We start from the raw sequence: 22,377 nt of genomic DNA, 5'->3' as shown, positions 1-22,377 counted from the left end.
TTTGAGGAGAGCATTGTAGTTTGTCAACAACTTGTGGCCCCAGTCCTGCTCTATCACATATTTGCTAAATCTTCTAGCACTAGATTCATAGAGTAATAATTATCAATATTAAATTGCATCCTCAGTTTTTCCCCATCTCTCACATTCTCTTAAAGCCATCTAGAGTCAACATGGATCTAGAGCCAACTTTATTCCTATATAATAACACAGTGGGTATAGAATGAATCAATATCTCCCATGGGCCAAATTGTCCCTAGGGGAGTAAAGTTGGTTCCTATTTGGCAATTTCAACAGCAGAAACTTAAAGGAACAGTAAAAAAGATTTATTTTCTCTATAGCCAAACTCAGGTCTAAAGAATTTCAAGCTAATTTAAGTTGGAACCTAGAGAGAGGGTCAAAATTAAGTTTTTTTTTTTGTTAAATACAGGAAGTAAAATTGTTTTGGACATTAATGGTGCCTCCAGGTACCAGACATCATTTCCAGAGGTTCCTCAAACACAAGGCAGACAATAGCTAAGAAAACGAAGGCTTCACTGCCCCATTAAGGGATTTACACGTATGTGTTGAATCTAGGATCCAGACAAATATACTTAGTACAAACATACTTTCTTATGTGTTTTTACACATACTTAGGAGCCAGTCTGATTTTTAATGAGACAGACAGGAACATCCAAAAAAATAACATACCAGTTAGTATATATTTAGGAGCCATTCTCGTGGGTATAATCCAGCTCTTCCTTGTTTTATTGTTTTAATAATGTACTTAGGCTATTTAAGTTTGATAAGTAGCTTTTCATTTGGTTTTTGTTTTGTACTTTTTTTTTTGTTTCTTCGATTTCATTATAATCCTAGGGAACTTTTCAGAACAAAATACTAATGACGCCAAATGAAGTCAATGTGGGCTAAACTCTCTTGCCACAGAAGCCTGTTTTGTGTCCACGGCAGAGTTTGGCATAAACAGAGAAAATGTAGGATAAGTGAATCGATTTACATAATTTGCAGAAAACAAGAATATCAATTGTAAAGTATGCCAGCATTTAATCAGTGAAGATAGGTTATTTAGATACACAGGTGTTTGCTTTTTAAGATAGTAAAACACATCAAAAGTGTTTAATGATATGAAAATATACAGAAAATATACATTGTACAGCGCTACGGAATCTGATGGCGCTATATAAATAAAATAATAATAATACTAAAGCATAAGTAGGAAAATGATGCCAGTTAATATAGGTATAAAAGGTTTGGCATTAGCATATCAAGCTACATTGATATTCACGAGTTTTAAAGGAATATTGACGGGAGAGGCTGTAGACTAGGGGGAAACACTAATAGCCCATTTGACATAAAATCGTGATTCCGTCTGTCCTCTTCTTTTGTTTCAACCTATCCTAATATAACTGGAATTAAAATTGTGTTTGGTGGCTAGGATAGACTTTGTTGAGGATGAAGTAGTGGTAGACTATATTGTGCTGTAAAATGCAAAATTAATTTAACAAATCATAAAAACAGTCTTACTACAAATTAATTATGTTTTTGAACACCTGTGAATGTTTTCCTTTAAGTAAACATAAAGCATTTCTGTGTCTGTAAACAAAATATAAATTCTAGTACAGTTCTTAGTGGAGTCCTCGGAACAAGTGATGTTGAATGAGCCATAAAGATGGTTGCGTGATGTATACTAGTTTGGTAACCAGTGTTACTTTGTGACTGCCCATGATCTTTTAAAGGAAATACAGCTAATCTGTTAACTTACATAGGTAACATAGAACCATAGAATGCTAAAAATAAGATAAAAACCATTTGGCCGATCTAGTCTGACCGATAAAGGTAAACAGGCTGAAAAGAGATTCACTTTCTCACTTTTGTTTTTGCTGTTAATCCAAACAAAGGCAAAAGAAAAACAAACGTTTCTCTGTATACAATAAAATGTAAAGTTAACTTTGTCTGAGGCCCCGCCACGGTATGATAAGTAAGAATCTCAATGATGATGTTGAAAATCCATTGGGATCTTCTAAATGTCAAACCTGGAATTGTCTATAGAAAGCTGTTGATAAAGTACTGTGATATGTCTAATACGTTATCAAATTAAGTCTATTCATGTATATTTGTGTAGGTACAGTTTGTTTTCTTTAGTAACCATTAGTGTAGTTAATTGTGTGGTCTCTGTTTCTGACATGGTTTGAGGGACACTACACATAACTAATGTGAGATCAGACAGGTTTTCCATTGGATTGCGTGACCTCCTTGGATATCCCATGGGATACTTCACAGCCTTTCTATCTCTTCCTATAGGTGACAGCTTTGCAGTAAATGCCTGCTTGGCTCGAAAGGGCATTGAAGAATGGATTGCAAAGCAAAAGTCTCCGAATGCTCCCAATCATAAAAGTGGGTGCAGGTTCACACAGAGGGTAAGTGACCACCTTCTTGCTGCACTTGTCTATTACTCGGAAAGAACCCTTTCAAAGAACATGGGTGATTATGAATATGTCTTGTATTTTTTCCTGATACGTGTGTAGCACCTATACAATTTATTACATATCTTAAGAACCTTATTCAGTGGTTCAAAGATGTAAATATTGTTATCTAGGTTAGCTTTGGAATGTACAAGTGGCCTTCTGACCTGAGTTAGTGGTCACGCTATTGGCATCAATTTTGATAATGTGCCACTTTTGTTTGACATCTTTTTTTGTTTTGTTTTTAGTTTCATGAAGTTTTGTTGACTATAACTAAATAATGGCTTGCTTTCCTGCTTTCAAATGCATTTTTTTTTTTACTTTTTTACTAATTCACAAGTGTCGCCCCTCTACACAGGAAGTTCTAATATTTCTCATATGTGTTAGTACTGTTTTGAGACAGCGTGCCTCACAAGTTGTGGGTTTTGGCATAACTTCTGATTTTCTGGAAGCACTGTACCTTCAGTTAACCCATTTACAACTAGGCTTGGTGTAAGATCAGTTCCTTCAAGGCAAATGAATTGACTTAATATTAATACCACCCCCCTTACACCTATAGGCTTTCAAAGGAAGATTAAATCCTGTTTTACGGCTTTGAATCTGTACTTTGCACAAATATGTGTCACTCTCCAGCAGGATAGTTCATTTCAACACTTGTGTTTCTTCTATCTTTTGATTAATGATTGTTTTCTAAATACTTTGGAAAGAGCAAGATACCTCTATATGAGGGCTGGAAAGTAGATCAAGTGATTAACACAAGATTTCACAGGAAGATTGTAAAACCTTTGAAAGCGTCTTTTTTTTCTACCCACAACTAAGTGATGTTTGAAAACAATCTGTGCTGTGTTTTCGTTTTCCTTTTTTTTGTAAAAGGTGTCAAACTATAATTATATGTTGGGTTGTTTAAAATGGTCTTGTTTGTTTATGTTCTGCATTGACTTTGCTTTACCATGACCATCTGCACAAATTGTGTTAACGGGGACATGAAGGATAAGGGTTCATTAGAAAACAACATATACAGGTTTATCCACTAAAGTGAGAATCAATAATACAAAGTGAATTCAAAGTGAATTTCAATAAAATTCCCCAAACTTTCAGTTAAACTACTTTGGCCCTAAATTTGAAATTCCCAACTCTTCTCACTTTTGTGAATAACCATGATAGAGTGTTGATTGTTGACTCATTGTTTCTAAAAAAAAATGAACTCCATTAGATTCTATGGTAACTGCTGCACTTTTAGCCCTTTCATTAAACCTTAATTAAAGAGTAGTAATAATATCTATTTATATGTATTATGATTGTCCCAAATTGGATGCATTTCACCATGGTGGAAAGTGTATATTTTTAGTTTCTCTATTTTTGATCATGCAGAATATGTGCATGAAAACCTTGATACTGGTAAAGTTTTCTATATACATCAATGCTTGCACACTAAGGCTTTGCTCCGAGAGTTCTCAATGGGATTGAGTTTTTGCTGGTATCCATAGCAAGGTTGAGTCCGTGTAGTAACAGTGATGAGAAAGTTTACTTGGCAAAGACTTTGCAGAATGTAAATTAAACAGACATTTAATTAGAATATGGGCAAGCCTTAAGGAACGTTGGGCCTCAAGAAATGTCAACAAAAGTGTATGCCTATTTAATTAAGTGATTGAACCATCTCTAGAATTAAGGAACAAGGATTTGCGTATCCAATCACTTTACCATACGTTACAAAAATACATGGTTGAGAGTTATAAAAAAATAAATAAATCAAAAACAGGTGAAGGAACTTTCTGGGGACAACCATGAGTCTTGTTTTGCCATGCCAGGTTCCAGCAAATGTATAGATTAGATGTAATTTTACTTTAGGTTCCAGTCAGTACACTTCTAGGCCAGCAGTTGTGTTGATCTTTATTTACCTATGGAACCTTTATCTTACTAAGTGCAAAGTGGATAAACATGTCACTGCTGTTTGCCCACTTTTGTCCTTGGTGGGAATGTCCCTTTAAAAGGGGCTAAATGCTCTTGTGACATAATGAAAGGATTAGCTTCATTGCCAGCGATGTAACAAAGCCGGATTCCAAGGAATTATTTCTGAGTGATACCAGTTGCTCCTATAAGCTCAGTTCAGCCCCACGTACAGAGATTTTTGGATGCTGAGCCCCCTCCCCATAAATTCATTATTTCGGGCCCTGACGTGAAACAGATGCGTTGGCTGACAGTTTATTAAAGAACCATCTGGATTTCCAGCTGGTGGAACTAGCAAAACGGAAGTTCAGCAGCCTCAAAGCAGGGTGCTGGTTCTGCTTTGTACAGTGTGCTAAGCATTAAATACACCTACCTTTATGTGTTACAGCCAGAGTGGGTAACTATGGACATCATTAGACTGCGTGGCTGGGCATTAAAGAAACAATACTTTTTTGGCTTCCGGAACACTTGGTGCTTGTTAACTGTATAGAAAGATATAAGGTGTCACAAATTGCATTTTTATGGCAATATTTACATATTGGATAAACACTATAACAATCTGAAATTAAACTGTTTAGTAAAATAACAAATTGCTTTTATAATTATTTTTATTATCTTTCCTAGATTTATTTTATTAGCTTTAACCCCCTTTTTTATGCATATATGATTTACATTACACGTGTGCATATATTGCTACGGAATTATGCATTTTATGCTACCCAATTAATTACAGTATTCTTTATAAATTTCAGTAGTCCTGGCCTCTTGCAGTAGATGTATTAGCACGTTATAAAGTGCAGGAGATGTTCCTCGCATTCTCTGATCCTATTCATTCCAGTTGGTTATATGTTCGTCATTGTAATGCATTTGTGAAATGTGCCCTATTGGAATTAATGTGAACCACACTTGCATGCCTAGTACAAATTACAATCATAAACGTATCCCTTTACCTTACTTAAAGTAAATGGTGCCTGTACTGTGCATGCACAAGTAGTATGACTCCCTCTTTGAAATGAGTCACACACATATGGGGTTCCGCCATCTAATCTTTTTCAGCTAAAGTCTAATGATATCATTTTAGTTGTTCTCATTAACTCTTAAAGGAATTCTTTGCCCATGTGCAATATAAAAGCTATGGAAAGGAGGGCAGCGAGAATGTTTCCACTCCTTTTACACATTTACTAGCATGAAAATTTATCTTAGATCCTTGTTAAATTTTTTTTATCAACTTTCTGCATGCTAGTGATCTATGTAAAGTGTTTCAGTTCTCCTCTACTCTAATTTTTTTAAAGGGACACTGTAGGCACCCTGACCACTTCAGCTCATTGAAGTGGTCTGGGTGCAAACTACCATCACCCTTAACCCTGCAGTGGTAATTATTGCAGTTTTTATAAACTGCAATAATTACCTCTGGCGGTTAACTCCTCCTCTAGTGGCTGTCTACCAGACAGCCACTAGAGGGACTTCCTGAATTCAAACAAACTTTTGATCTGTTATCTGACGCTGGATGTCCTCACGCTTTGCATAAGGACTTCCAGCATCAGATTTTCCCCATAGGAAAGCATTGAATAATGCTTTCCTATGGGGAGATCCTAATGCAAGAGCGTCCATTGCTGCGCATGCGCATTAGGACCCCCCCACCCACCGGCCGACATTGGCGGGGGAAGACCGTGAGCCAGCAGCCAGCACCGAGGGACATCGGCGCTGGACCCAGTTAAATGACTGAAGGGGTTACTAACCATTTCAGTGCTACGGGAAGGGGCCTTTACAAATGGGAAATCTATAGTTTTCCTGGCACTATAGAATCCCTTTAAGTGGCATAAAAGACAACATTTATGATGATGATGATGATTGACAAAGAGTCAAGATGGAGGCAGCTAGTTCCAGGATAGATTTATGGATTTAAAAAAAATATTATTCTTTTTTTCAAAGCTCACAAAAGCATATTTGCTAATGAATATAGCAACAAACGTAATATAATGGTTTCGTGGTTTTTTTTTTAAACATTTTTTGTCTTGAGATTAAGAATTGTTCAATCATAAGTGTTTGCTGCCCCCGTGCTAGCGCTGTATCTTTTCTTGTTTTCCACAATATATATATAATGTTTGCAATTTGTACGATTCATGAGAAAAATACTAAACGTTAACTGTACAATAAATACAAAACCAAATACATAAACAAGTCAATTTGGCACTAACAATCTATGCAGTTTAAATAATTAACATCTTATTAAAATCTTATTAAAAATACACAAAAGCCCCACAGAACTTGAGAGATTGGATCTGAACAGACAAAATAAAACTGAATAAACAAGTAAAAATAATAATGTTAAAAAAGTTTTTAATTATTTAGTGAGTCACCCCCTCTTTTAGGTTTAATAGCTTTTCAAACAACGGCTTCAGTTTTTTTTTTATCTTTATATTATTCTTGTTTGTATTTTCATAGTTGCCATTACTTTAGCATAACTTTGTTTTATATACTAATTACAATAAAGCTTGATTAGAAAACCTAATAAAGCTTTATTGTCATTTTTAAGACGGTCCTGCATGTGCTTGTCTTTGTGCGCGTGTTGTTTAATAGCTGCTTGCTCAGGTGAATGCTCTTTTTTGTTTTGTATGTGTGTGTGTATATTTATTTGCATATTTTTTTAAATTCACATGGGAGTGCAGGCATCACTTGTAGTGGTTAGAGTGGTTAGCTTCTGGCAGTCAATGAGTTAATCTTTCAGCTCAAACACATAAACAGGCCTGGAAGGAAATAGCTGAATAAATACAGACTCCCAGGGTGCTTTGAGGTAGTAGCCAATAAAGCTTTGGAGGAGGACTGAAGTGTAGCGGACAATCAATCCTCTCTTCTAGGCCCAGGCTTTCATGTGAAGTTGTTAGTAGTTTTGGAGGGGTCGGACTTCACCTCTGTGGTCCCCTTCATGTTAGAAAAATAACATCAGGAGCTCCTGGTGAAATTTCTACGCTGTAAAAATAAATAACACCACACTTTTTGTTTGTTGTTTCTTTTTTTTTTTTTTCTTTAAAGGGTATTTCTATCACTCCTCCTTAATTATCCTGTTCCCCTTCTGAAAAGCTCTGCAATAAAAAATAAAAAAAAATGGAAAATTGCATGTGCAAACACCTATGGTACAGTGAGTTTTTGCTTCTATATTAGAGAGGATTCTGGGAGCGACTATAGGAAAAATAACAATTGTTAACACTCTGGTTCAAAGGACCATGACTACAGTTATTTCCGCTTATTGAATGTGTGGAGTCTACAGTTTGGAATTGGCCCTGTTTGATGCATTGAGATGTTATTTTAAAATAAGTAAAAATGTTAATGAAAACATTCCTTCATTTATAGCAAATCTGCTGCTACACAATTAAAGGGACACTCCAAGCACCATAAACACTACAGCATGCAGCTACCTACATCCAGCTACCAGAAGAGCAGGAGCTTCTGGCTTCCAAGCAGATATAGCATAGGAGAGGAGCAAGACCACTCCTGATACCACTACAGGGCACTATTGCTTTAACGAATTGTGCACTAATAATTTAGATTTTTTAAGTAGTATAAAATTAGTTGCAGACCTATACAGGCCCTGTCATAGAACACTGAATTTTTTTTGAAATCTTTGCAGCTACTTCAGGGAGAACAAGACCTTTTATTTAATACATACACAGACACTACCCCATATAACAACATGTAAGCTACAGAATGTTTGTTTTACGTTTACACTTGAAGCATTTTCACATTGTCCTCAGAGATCAATCCTTTTTGACAGAAAAGAGACATCACTAAAAGGAATTTATGAGAGAAAATAGCTATTTTATTAGTTTTGAATGTGAAAAATCTCACTTAAATACATTTTATAAAATATAGTTTTATTCTTTGCAAGAAAAACCCAAACATATAAACTTTGCTAATGCAGACATTTTTTTTATCACTTGGAAATTATATCTGTTTTTTAATAGTTTTTTTTTTGCATTTTTCCTGGTATATGTCATATTACTGTCACTATAACACCCATATTATTTATATTATAATTATATTTATATAGCGCCAACAAATTACGTAGCGCTTTACAATGGGTGAACTAACAAACATGTAATTGTAACCAGACAAGTTTGACGCACAGAAACAGAGGGGTTGAGGGCCCTGCTCAATTATTATTATTATCATTGGTTATTATTTATATAGTGCAAGCTTATTCCGCAGCGCTTTACAATAAGAGGGGGATTTACCAAATGAGAAAATAACAAAATGTAACGGGAACAATAGGTAGTTGAGGCCCCTGCTCAAACAAGCTTACAATCTAGAGGAGGTGGGGTATAAAAACACAATAGGAAGGGTATTGAGGGAGACAGCAAATAGACATGGTGGGAAAGTAGCAGAACTGGAGGTGAGAGTTAAGTGAAGATTTGAGAGATAGAAGTTACTCTTGGAGGCCATAAGCAATCCTGAAAAGATGGGTTTGAAGCATGGATTGAGGACTAGGGGAGAGTCTGACAGGGGTAGGCAGGCTGTTCCAAAGGAAAGGAGCAGCCTGTGAGAAGTCTTGCAGGCATGAATTAGGGGCATATGCAGGCAATGTTTTTAAGCTTGAATCGACAGGTTTTAACAACAGACTGGACATAAGGCGCAAAATTGAGGCCAGGATCAAAAATGACACCAAGACAGCGAGCTTGAAAGGATGGGGTGAGGCAGGTACCGTCAGCCTGCAGGGAGAGTGAAGGAGGAGGATCAGTGTTATGAAAAATAAGAAACTCCATTCTAGAGAGATTGAGTTTCAGAAAGCGGGAGGACATCCAATCAGAGATAGAAGAGAGGCAATTGGTGACACGTTGTCGGACAGCAGGGGACAGGTCAGGGGAGGAGAGGTGTATCTGGGTGTCATCGGCATACAGGTGGTAGTGGAATCCATATGAATTAATGAGTTTGCCAAGAGAGGCAGTATAGAGAGAGAACAAAAGGTGGACCAAGAACTGAACATTGAGGGACTCTGACTGACACAGGACGAGGAGAGGAGGTGTCGTTGGAAGAAGAGACACTGAAGGAGCATTGGGAGAGATAGGGGAGAACCATGAAAGGGCTGTGTCACAGAGAACAAGAGATTGAAGAGTTAGGAGAAGAAGGCCATGATCAACAGTGTCAAAGGCAACAAGAAGAATTAGTATGGAGTAGTGGCCTTTGGATTTAGCTGTGATTAGGTCATTTGTAACTTTAATAAGAGCAGTAGAGTGGACGGGGCAGAAGCTAGATTGAAGAGGGTCTGGGAGGGAGTTGAAAGTTCAAAACAAGTCTTTCTAGAAGTTTTGAGGAAAAAGGAAGCAGGGACATCGGACGATAGTTGGTAGGGGAAGACGGGTTTAGGGATGGCTTTTTTAGGATGGGTATGACAGTAGCATGCTTAATGGGAACAGGGACAACACCAGATGAAAGAGAGCAGTTTAGGATGTGTGTTAAGGATGGTACAAGACAAGGGGAGAGAGATCTGATAAGGTGGGAAGGTACTGGATGAAGCGGACCGGTGGTGGGACAAGAGGAGAAGCGAAGCCACCTCCTGTTCTGTAGCTGGGGAGAAGGCCTGTAGGGTAGGGAAGGTATGGTCGATGTGTGGTTGAGAAAGGGAGGAGCAAAGGAGGGGAGAATTCTTTCCTTAACTTGTCGGTAAAGTAGCATGCAAGGCTATCTGCCGAAAGGTCAGTTTGAAGGGTGGCTTGAGGTGGGCAAAGGAGAGAGTTGAAGGTATTAAAAAGATGCCTGGGATTGCGTGAGCATGAACTAACAAGAGATGAAAAGTAAGCAAGGGTGAGGGATGTGCTATATGTCGACAAAATGTATTTATAATGGAGGAAGTCTGAGAAGATGCGGGAATTCCTTTAGCAGCGTTCAGCTGAACGGGACCATCTCTGCAGATAGCGTATTGACTTTTGTGGCATTTGAGGTGCTCCCTACTTGAAGTACGTACTTGGAGTGGGACTGCAGCGTCTAGGGCAGAGGTGAGGGTAGCGTTATATGAGGAGATAGCCAGAGAGGGACAGGAGAGGTTAGGGATGGATGTGAATTCAGAATGGATTACAGTTGATAGCTGTTGGAGATCAAGATAATTCAAATTCCTCCTGAGTTGAGGGGGATTAGGTTGAAGATATTGGGTGTGGGGGCTGTCTGATAGAGGAAATGGAGTATTACAGAGATTGGAGACTGAGCATGCATTTGAAAAAACAATGAGCTTGCATGCTAGAGGGAATGGGGTAAAGTGACACAAAAGGTAAGGGAAGTAGATTGGTAGAATAGTATTCATTGAAGATGTAATGTGTTTTTTTTTTTTTTAGAGGCAACAGTGTAATTGATATGCTTTTGTGAAAAAATTTTCAATTTCAATTGAGTTTTCAATGATTTTTTAAAGGAGTGGAGACTGGGTGAGCATCTAACGGAAAAGGGAAGGCAGTTCCACAGGAACGGTGAAGCCCTAGAGAAGTCTTGAAGGCGAGCATCAGAGGTGGGAGTACGAACAGAGGATAGACGAAGGTCTTCAACAGAGCGTTGGGGCCTAGACGGGACATACGTGTGTATTAGGGAGGATAGATAGGTGGGAATAGCATTATGCAGAGATTTGAAATAGAAGAACCAGAATTTTATATTGAGCCATATATCTTATGGGAAGCCAATCACAGTCACTGACAGAGGGGTGAAGCGTGGGAGGTGCGGACGGACAGGAAGATGAGCCTCTCCGCCGCATTCCTTACAGACTGCAATGGGGTGAGTTGGGAGCACATAAGACCACTTAGAAGCGGATTGCAGTAGTCAAGGCGAGAGAGGACAGTGGTATGGACCAGCACCTTAGCCACATCTGGCATTAGGTATGGGCGGGTGCACGCAATGTTTTTGAGATGGATTTGGCGATCGAATGGACATGAGGGGTGAAGAAGAGGTTGGAGTCAAAGAGAACACCTAGGCAGCAAGCCTGCATGGTGGAGCTGATGGTAGCACCATTAACATGGAGGGAGACAGAAACGGGAGTAGCAACACTTGAGGAACGAAAGACCAGAAGTTCTGTTTTGGACAAGTTGAACTTAAGAATGTGGGCAGCCATCCAATTAGAAATAGCAGAGAGGCAGTCAGAGACACTAGTCAAGAGGGGAACGGGGAGAGATCAAGGGAGGACAGAGTTGCGTGTCATCTACATAAAAGTGATATTTGAAGCCAAAGGTGCTGATGAGTTTGAAGTGACCCAGCTAGCAGCCTTAAACTTGTGTATGGCTCTGTGTCACGTTGATTGAAATCTTATGTAGAATTCTCCCTTAGAGTAAATTAAGCTATGTCGTGTATGCTTTAACCATTTATATTGCATAATTCAAGGCAAAAACAGATGTTGTTAAGGGAGAGGGTGCTAAATAAGGAGCAATCACTATGGAAACCAGTATACATTTAGAACTTTGCCCCAGGAAAGCACATCCTTTGTTTTAATAAGTGTGGAGCATTGTATAGTTTGTGTTATTCAACAATACATAGAACTATATTGTATATGTAATTGTTTAAGACAGGCTTTATACAACATTCTCCATTGCAACGACAGTGGATTTTTATACATTGAGTATGTTCCATTTTCATCTCCATAATTTCCTCGCCAGTTTAAGGTATTGTCCATGTGCCTGATTAGATATATTTGTGATAATTGCACATTCTGCTTTGAGATTTACAGACAAATATAGACATCAGTCAATGAATGATGCTATGAATAAAAAAAATAAACATACCATTACTGCTCAGTTAAGCCCATCTAAAAGACAACCATTTTTAGTAATGTCTGTAATAAGTAACATTTTAACTGAAAGAATGAAATGCATTCTGTGGATTCTGTACCAACTCATTTTAGCTCACTTTAACTTTGTCAAGATGTGTGTCCTAGGGAAATGCACATTTGTGCAATCTCTTTATAGTCACAGAGAGTCCAGAAGGATTTGAACTTGTTGTTCCTTAGATCTCTTCTAGAAATGTGGAAAGTCTTTTGAAATCCTGGCGTTCAGCTCTGCCAAATTCTTCTGAACTCCGCCGTGAGTCCTAGCCATATAAAATACTTGTTTTCTTAGCCCGTCTCATTACACAGACGTCAAAAAATGCAGCGTCCTGGAAGGAGATCCTCTTTATTTCCTTCATTCAGATGTGAGAAAGTTAATCTTTTTTTTTCTTTTTTTTTTTTTGGTCTCGCTTTGACGTCCATTGTATTTTAAGGAAAACATCCAGGCCACTCTTACACAGACAAACTCCACACAAAGGCTGCTCTGTTAAACATCTTTTAAATGTTAAGTTTGATGGGATTGAAAGGTTTTTGGCAGACAAGAACAAAGCGATTTTGAACACAAAGTTATTTTTTAAGCATTCAGATTTTATCACAACTTGTAGGATCGTTTCTTTAATGCTAATAGCAATTTTTCTTTTTCTTGCCGCATAGGCAGCTCTTACTCTCCCAATTTTTAAGAGCACTTTAACCTTTTAAGGACACCTATCCCTTGTTCCTTTATTCGGCTGAACACTGAAGAAATTAAGACGCTATTGTAGGATTATACTTACACAAATGACCTAATTACCTATCGATAAAGAGTATTGATTACAACATTTCCGTAGCATTAAAGGAACATTCCAAGAACCATAACCACTACAGTGCACTGTAGTGATTATAGTGCCAGAAATGCTTTGACATCATCCCCATGTTAGTAAACTGTTTGCTAACAGTTTGACTTCCTAGCTGTGGTCTGCTTTTTCCTGGGTGTGCACATGAAATCACGCGCTTGCTTGGATTTGCAATTTTCAGCGAACTTTCGAGAGTCAACAATAGGCATCAAGGACACTCTGCTTCAGGAAGTGAAGCAAAGTCAGAGGAAGCTGAGTATAGAAGAAGACAACATTGACAATAGTCATGGAGATAACTAGATTGGTCATTGCAAAAGGACTGGGTGGTAGGCATCCAGAAGGGGTCTTTTTTTTGTTCAACTACTCAAAAACAATTTGACACAAACCGGGGAGACTGTATCCACAGAACCACTACAATGGACGATTGTGATTATGGTGCTTGGCACATCCCTCCCCCCTTTAAATACACAAATAAACCATTTTATATCTTTTAGGAACCTTTAACTGTAAAAAAACATGTATACATATACATTTTAACACCTCAAAGATCGTTGCTGTGACTATATCTGGCACATGTTGAAAAGATTATTTAGGAGGATTATGTAACTTGATATTAGATTCATTATATATGTAAGTGTGGTTGTCACAAGTGAATAGATAACTATGACTATAACCATGCAATATCTGCATGCTAAGAAGTTAAGAGGTTATAAAATAATTTATAAATAGCATGTCATGTACAATAAGTCATTCAAGGGCAAATCAAATAGCAGTAGAAAAGTAAGCTGTGGAAGAAAACTAAAGTTTCTTGAAATGTATGTTGCTCGAAATGTAGACATACAAATGTCATGAAATGGAATGGATCCAAAGTTGTCTTCAAAGTTCCCCTGTATGGTCTCTCCTGTAGTTTGCTGAAAGTGTCTATTTCTCTTCTCTTCAATTCCTTCTCCCACTCTAGGACCTCATTCTTCTATTTTGTGTGTGTTCCTTTGTACCTAATGTATCATTGTCTTCTCTTCACCACTTTGAACCATTATTTCTTTCTAAGAAACGCAAGACGCAACAACAGCTAGGTGTGTGTCCAGGATATTTTACACCATTATACATTACATCCTTTATGCCCTGGGAGCAGTTAGTCTCTCCCCTTCCCCAAACACCTCATCTTTAGTTGAATGAATGGTGCTATTGTAATACACTAAAATCGTCTTATTTTCCATTGGCAATTCAACAAAGAATTTAATTACGAAGGATTTTGTCTTTCATTTTTTTCCGGCTTGTGGCGTGAGTCCCAGACATAGAACTGACAATAGAGAAGGATGTTGCAATTTTGGAGGGGCTCTAATTAATGCTTATTTAATTAATATGTGTACAGCAAAAGGCGGTTTTTAACCCAATGCTTTTTTGAGCAGCTTCAAATGCATTTGCTGATCAAACCGCTGAACGTTGAACAAATAAATTATTCACACTTTATCTTTGTTGCATTCGTGTTTAGATTAAAAAAATAATGACCATCTTATGTTTTTCAAGCTCTTTAAATACAGAAGCATCAATGTATGACATTTTCACGGTATTTTTTGTAATATTAGAAAATTCACTGTAGTACGGCATAAGTATGTTTATAAATTGTTGACAAGCGTGTTATTTTAAATATTTTTGTTCTACTTTATTTACAGTGGTTTACATTTTTTCAATGACAATAAGTTCTTTGCACATTCGTAGCATACTTGTCATGCAGTTATTTGCTATATCTTAGTGACATGCCATAAAACAAGTGGACTACATTTGTGCAGAATCAGTCATACATGTGCAAAAATAAATGCAACATGATTATATTTGACATTTCTTATATGATGCCCTGTGTCATACCATGCTTTGCACTTAATTTTTAATTGTGATTAACAAGAGTCTAATCCAGAGATGTTTCGTGTATGCCCATGTACAAGTGATATATATAAATATGACCATTGTTTTGCATTGTTACTAACATCTGTAACTGCATTTTGTCTCTGTTTTGTTTTCTAAATGGAGATGCATTTTACAAATACATGCATTACACACATATGTGAATGGTTTTACATATACTGAATGCTTTGATTACGAGAGAGTCTGGAATTAATATGGGTGGAATGTGCAATCTCTGTGGGTCCCTGGTGGAATGGGACACGCAGAGAACACCCAAGTTCACACTTCCTCTTTGAATTTATTGCAAAATTTTACTTCACTGCACCAGATGCTTCGGTTTTTAGCTTCGGTTTCATGAAAAAAGAAAATGTTTGAATTTTTTACCGTGGCTTAGGTTTTTTCGAGAGATGTAGGGAGGAGGTATGTGCATGCTGCACCCAAAAGTTGGATGGATCTTGCGCAGCAAAGGTGAAAGCATAATTCCCCTTCTTATGTCTGTGATATAGGGACAGTCTACTAGTTCTAGTGGTTTTTTACAAACTGTTGCAATTGTAAGCTTCTCTATGCAAGAATCCGATCAATCTATGCGCTATTGCCTCTGAAAAGATGTAATTGTCATTGCACTTAAAGTGACTCTCTAGCGCCATAACCAACTAAGCACCACAACTAACTACGGTCAGTCTACACCGATATGAAAAAACAGAAGTTCATACTTCCACGTTGGTAATATCAACTTTTCTGAAACTTTAGACATTATTGATTGTCAGAGATTGTCAACTTGTCCGCCAGTAAGTTCAAAGTTGCACAAAACTGATATCGCTAAAGCAAAAGTAGTATTTTTTCCTCTAGCATATCCGTGCAGACTGCAAAGACTTCAAGGACAGAGCCAGGTAAGTGTCAGAGTTATTGTAAACAATTTGACAGCTCAACATAGGATAAACAGTACTTACGCTGAATAGTTATGGTGCTTAGAGTATGCCTTTAAGGTGGGTGTATCCATATAAAAGACAGACAGAATAAAGAGAAGCAATTCAATGAGTGGTGACTAAACAGACTGGCCTTTACTTTCAAGGCATACTGAACCCATTATGACACTTCATAAATGCTGTTGGAGCTAAAGTTTCTCCACCCCATCTTCCCCAAAAATATCAAATGTTGCATAACTTAGAATACTCATTTGTCTATAAAATGTAATTATGAATGTAGTGGCGTTATAAATATACTTTCCTAGTTCACCTGCAAAAGTTGGCTTAGAGGTTAGTTGCATCCTTTTGACTATATTCATTAAATAGTAATATAATTTACTGTGAAAAGCTGGGTTGACCGGTAAAACCCATTTATGGTAATGATCGTTTCAGGGAAAAGCATGCAAAACTTTACAGTACACAAACGGGGCTGGATTTGCATCACGAGCGCCTATAGACACAGAATTCATAAATGCCCCTAAACACACCCCACCCAACAAAAAAAAAAACGAGTTTAAATATGAGAAAATTGTTACATATGCACACATAATGAGTGTGTGTATGCATATATATATATGTAGTGTATATGCAGGTGTAGCAGTGTCTGTAAATGTCTGAGTGCATGTCTGCGTGTATGTATATGTATTTCTGTGTATGTGTGTCAATGTGTGTTGTCTACAGTGTGTGTATATCAGTACAGTGTGGGGTGTAGGGTGTGTGGTTGTGTGTGTAACTGTGTGGGTTGCAGGGTGCAGGGGGGAAGTAGCAGTATGTATTAACTGAAATGAGCTACGATATTACACCCCCCTCTCCCAATGCAGGGCATAATTCACAAGAACTTTACAAACAGCCCAAAATTAAACAAAAAAAATGAGGAGGAAGGGAGTGGGATCACCACTGAGGTAATGTGTCCCTGTTCCTTATATATTTACTGCTTTGTCTATTATTTGTGACAGCTCTTAGAATGTATTGAAATAGACAGTGTCTGCTATAGGGGTTAATCCCAATAATGTTTCCTTAGTTATTTAGTCTATTCTTTTCCTAAATTGTCTAAATATATCAGTAGAACATAACTGAGATAGCATTATGGGGAGCAATTACTGTGGGATTTGACAGCATCAATTGGACCATTTGTGATTGCTCAACTTTTACCAGTTTCCTTGGTCACCCAGGCTGGTTATCTTACCCTTTTTCCAAAGCAAAAGCACACAGTAGGTGCTGGGATTTTGATGGAAAACATTATAAACCTTTTAGCTGATGGTGACGAGCCTATATATTTATCCGTAGCAAATGGCTCATGTTGAGATATCATCTGTCTGTCTGTTGCTTACCATGATTATTATGCAAAATTTCACCAAAATGTAGTTATTTTTTTTTTTAAATGTTCGTTTTTTTATCGATTTTTTTTTTTTTACTTCATTAAAGCTATTCCATAAAGTGCTTAATTTTTTTAAATGTTCGTTTTTTTTTTATCGATTTTTTTTTTACTTCATTAAAGCTATTCCATAAAGTGCTTAATTTGCTGGGGAAAAAAATAACACATAAAACATTTCATTTTTTACAGTAATTAACAGGGGAAAAAAAGACACCAATATTAGTGTTTAAATGTAGTATATGACAAAAGCCTAAATGGCTTTAGCACACAGGATTGAATTGGCCTGTAAACTGAAGGGTTATTTTTTTTTTTTTTCACAGGTCTGCTTCATATGTCTTTAACTGGAGAGCTTCTGCAATTCGAAAGAATAATTGCTATTTTTTTTCTGTTGAGATTTTTTTTTATTGTTTTCGAAAAGCGTAATATAGAGAGCAATAGATCTGGACTTGGATATATCCAATGCTAATGCCTTTTTGGTTCAGAAACAGTGGGGTATCAATAGAGACTCATAAATGGAGAAATTCCTTAATAATTTTTTTAAAGGGACACTGTAGGCACCATAACCACATTATACTAATTATACTGATGCCCTTCCACTTTTCAGTGCTAAAACATACTTGATCAGTTTGACACTGAATATAGGTTCTGGGTGCCAGTGTCTTTTCACCCTATTGGAGGATTTAGCTAATGTAGGGGTTATATTCCAATTGGCCAATCAAATTTTTTCCAGTGATTGGCAGAGAGTGCTTACCTATGGAGGCTATTAGCTTATCAATGCTACCCATAGCTGCTCATCATTTCCTCATTAGACTGAACAGAGGGGCCAGAGAGCAGGCAGCCAGGCACTCCATACACCATAGCTACTTAAGTAAAATAAAATGGATATGGTGTGCAGAATGTGCTTTTAAACATAATGTTAGATTCCTATTAAAAATAGGTGATTTGTTAGTTTTTACCCCAAAACAAAATGTTTTTACATGGCCTCCCCTTCTTCTGAGTTTTTCACTTAACTCTGAATTGTAGCAAAATAAAGACTGGATTGCAAAATGTAGACTAAAATTTTGAAGCTGTGACTATAGCTGATTAGACAAATTTTCTAGATTAGCTAATTTTTTCCATTTGGATTGTAATTTGCTACAATTTGGAGTTTCTTTAATAACCCTGTTTAAAATTGATTGAATTGAATGATCTGTTTGGAGTAATATGCTTTGTTAAAAAATATTCGTAGCATATTAAAATGTGCCTAATTATTTTTATATTTGATCTCATCGTATACTGTATGTCAAAGGAAAAAAAGACTCATGTGATGATAACCATTTCAAAGACATTTATGGAAATGTTAATGTGAATGACTTTGTTTTGACAGCAAAGTATTGCTGTAACACTCAAACCAATGTGGATTAACAGAGGTAAATCAAATATCACACCAAGATGTATAGTACTGTTGTGGGCAAGATATCACAGGTTTGTATGTTCTCCTGACAGTGTTTGGTGTTAGCTGAGAAGTGATTTTTGTAATGACATTTTGAACGTGGCATACCCAGGCATCATTGGTGTCCTAACTAAAGTTGTCCCTCACTGCGAGTGGTCAATGTGCAAACATTTGTAGCTTTTACAAGAAGCAATATTTTACTTTGCTCTGGATTCAAAGTGACAAAGTCATCCATGTGAACTTTAGAGAATCCTTTGTCTTTGATCTCTTTATACACTCAGTAGATTTTAATGTCTGGGCCAGATATGTGTTTTTATTTCTGTTTTCAAATGCACTTTGTAAATAAAAGCCCACATTTGTGCCATCTGTACATGTTATGGATCCTCTATACATGTTCTATGACATAAACTCATTAAAATAAATGTAAATAAAAAAATATTACTCCTAAGCGTATCCTTAGAATTCAGAAATGAAAAACAATTAAACAGTTAAATGCTGGTCTTTCTATTTTGTTTTTACACCCCACCTTCTCTTGACTTTAAGCTTTTGGAGAATTGTCCTCATCAACCTTTTGATTAGCAGTCATGAGGAATGTCAGTCTGGCCTGGTTAGTGTCCTTTTTCATGTCTTGAGACTCTCTTGCTTTGTTGGTTCCTTGCCTTGTCCATTGCTGTATCAATATCCTCATATCAAAAATTTGTTGTATATCATCCAGAGTAGTTTTTATTCTGTCTCGTATGCAATTAGAGATGTTTTCCACCGCTTTCTTAAAGAGATAATCCAAATATTTAGCAATGGGTCCCATTATTACTGAAACAATAAGACACGCAGATGGACTCAATTGATTCTTATGTATTTTTGTCACAGTATAAGTGATGTGTGTTTTTTCAGAAGATATTGGTATAACTCATATGCATATGTCCTGTTTATAAACCCATAAGTAAACACTCCTCATGACTGATGGTGTAGGATCCACTTGAAAGGGTACATATGTTGTAACATTTTGTAATTGGTTACATAATTCTTGCGAGTAAACTCTGTAGTTAAGCAGTACGATACCTCCCCCTTGTCTGCCAGTCTTATGACTATGGAGGGATCATTAACCAAGTTTTGGATCAGATTTCTTTATTCTTTAGTAATGTTTGTATGTTCAGTGTGTGAGGAGAAGAGAGAACGTCTTCAGATTCATTTTTAATTAAGAAATTGACTTACATTTGCTTGATTAGTGGAGGAACAAAGGTACTCCTCATCCCAAAGTTGGTCTTTTCTATTACAGTTTTTTTTCTTTTTGCTTATACTCCTTTTTGGAGTAATCATCGAGCCTCAAGGTACATCCGATTTTAAAAAGTTCCGCATGCCATTGAAAATTTATTTGGTGAAGCTGTAGGTAAAAAGGAGAGTAAGAACCCTTTACTTAAAAGGTGTATTTCTGGGTCAGTCAATTATGGTCTGATAAATGTATATATGGGAACTGTTTTCTGAGAGGTGGCCTCCCTTTTGGACCAATTTAAGTGTCCCCTCTGGCCGCTCCTGGTAATATGTCTCTTCTGTTATTTATTTTGCTTCGGGTGCCCGTCCCTAGTGACGGAGTTGTCTCTGTCGCTTAATCTTTGTGACTGTGGGGTTTCTTCCTCAGAATTTGATTTCCTTGAAGTTATATCAATTGTGGATATATTTGGCTTAATCATTTTCTTGCATAGCCTCCTTGGTCTAGGTTTCCTTTCTGTTGATAGCCATTTGTGTACGCGATGGTCTCGGTATTGAGTATATCATCACTGGGTTTTGTTTGCCAGCTGTGATTTTAAGAAACCATTACCCTTGAAAGTTTTTTCTTCCCCTACTCCTTAGCCCGTTACTAATACTAATTTCTAGAAACTTTTATGGCATCTCGGCCCTTTTGCCTCACAATTTTCTCTAAACAAATCCTGTCTCTTCCCCATCTGTCCATCATGTTGCCCAGTATGATCATGTAATTATATCCAAACAAATAATGATAACATTTAGAATACTTTGTGTCGATAATCCACCAGTTTTGGCACATTATGGAATGCTTGTACTTAGCAAACTTTTTCTCCAGGATTTTTTGTGATAATCTGCCCATTGAATGACTACTATTCATGTTACGTTTGTGAATTTGGGTTGAATGGCAATAATTTGGTAAAAATTATACAGTATATGTATATAATATATTTGATATGTCCTGATTCTTTTCTTTTGTTCAGTAATGTCCATCTCTGAAAGCATAGTGTTTCTGTGATACAGGTTTCGGGGTAAAACGACTCAGTGAAAAGTCATGTTCTTTCCATTTCTCTAAATGTAATATTGGCCTCTCCGGAGGCAAAATAGTTACTCTGATCTTCAAAGCATTTTCATTTTATTGGAATATTTCCATCACATTGCCTGGGGAGAATTTATAGAAGTTAGAGTGAGAGAAATACATGGTATTATAATCCTCAGAAATGTTCCAGACACAAACTCAAATAAACAATCTTTAGTTGTGGAAGTCACTTGCGCAGCTCAGTTTTAGAAGTCCACACTGAAATGAGATGAAACATTGTTTTAGCCGGTAGCATTTTTTTGTATAATAAAAGGATCATTGAGTCCGTTTCCTGTGTCCTGGGCAGCAAAGCCTGTTCATATTTATTTGAATTCTGTTGATATTTGTAGCTGGCACCAGTTTCTTTGACAAACATTTGTTTGCAGTTATTACATGCATTATGTTCTATCTTCTGCCCATTTGAAGGTCCGCATATTCAAAGCTACGGCCGGCAATATTCCAATCAGAAATACGTTTCACGTTTGTATGGGTTAACAACAAACAGTGTAATTATGATGCTCGCTACTATATATTGAATGTTTTAATCTGAGTTTTCATTGTGCATCTCGTTAATGTTAAATCTCAATCATAAATGGTAAAAAAAAATCATTATCAGAAGCATCTATCTTGTTATTATTCACTTTGCTTCTTAACGGTAGAAGGTCAGCTTCCATATGAGGTGCCAACTAAGGACAAATGTAGCAACACATCACTTGAAGAATAAATGTCAAGCAAAGGTTCATGCTAATTGTCATTTCATATGCACATGGACAGAGGCTCTCTACTGAAGAGCAAAGGGGTAGTTTACGGAAGAACCAGCACATTTCCAGAGGTCTGAATAAAGAGACTTTCAGTATATCTTACAATAAATATTTCTAGTTTGGAAAGAAGCAAACATATTGCCAATGTTAAATAAATAAAAAAAATAATATTGTGGCCATTCTCTCTTAGACGGTCCCACTGTAGTGGTTGTGATGCAGGTGTACATTTTGTTTTTTGTTACAAATGTTTTGCCCTCTTACCTGGGACCATGCCAGGCAACGAAGGTCTTCTAGGGGGAAGTGATGACATTTGGCTCTGCAGAATTGCAGAACCTGAAAATCAGGGATATGCACAGAAATTATTTTAGTCAGCTCAGAACTCTTGGTGGACGACACATCCTGCAGCAGAAGGGATCTTAGTGGATGTGGATCTGTAGTGTTTGAAAGTGAAATGCTGCGCGTACATATTCCAAGCACCATGATCACTTTAAAACACTGAATATAGGAGATTTCATTGATAACAGAAAAAATGTGTTAGGCTTATTTTATATGCAATCTAGCACCCATAAGCAAATAGCTAGTTCCTAAAATATTTTGCCT

The 22,377-nt window shown here is 37.0% G+C and overlaps 1 protein-coding gene across 1 annotated transcript in view; it reads left to right on the top strand.

Moving 5' to 3' along the window:
* Window positions 1–22,377, top strand: part of NKD1 (NKD inhibitor of WNT signaling pathway 1) — a 74,531-nt gene that overhangs the window by 2,599 nt on the left and 49,555 nt on the right. Inside the window, exon 3 of the mRNA XM_063438307.1 lies at window positions 2,296–2,411. Coding sequence (XP_063294377.1) covers window positions 2,296–2,411 — 116 coding nt within the window. The remainder of the gene's footprint in view (window positions 1–2,295; window positions 2,412–22,377) is intronic.

Source organism: Pelobates fuscus, chromosome 12 (genome assembly GCF_036172605.1).
Source record: "Pelobates fuscus isolate aPelFus1 chromosome 12, aPelFus1.pri, whole genome shotgun sequence".
Taxonomy (NCBI): domain Eukaryota; kingdom Metazoa; phylum Chordata; class Amphibia; order Anura; family Pelobatidae; genus Pelobates; species Pelobates fuscus.
Note: the sequence above shows the minus strand (reverse complement) of the source record. Positions and strands in the feature narration are given on the sequence as shown.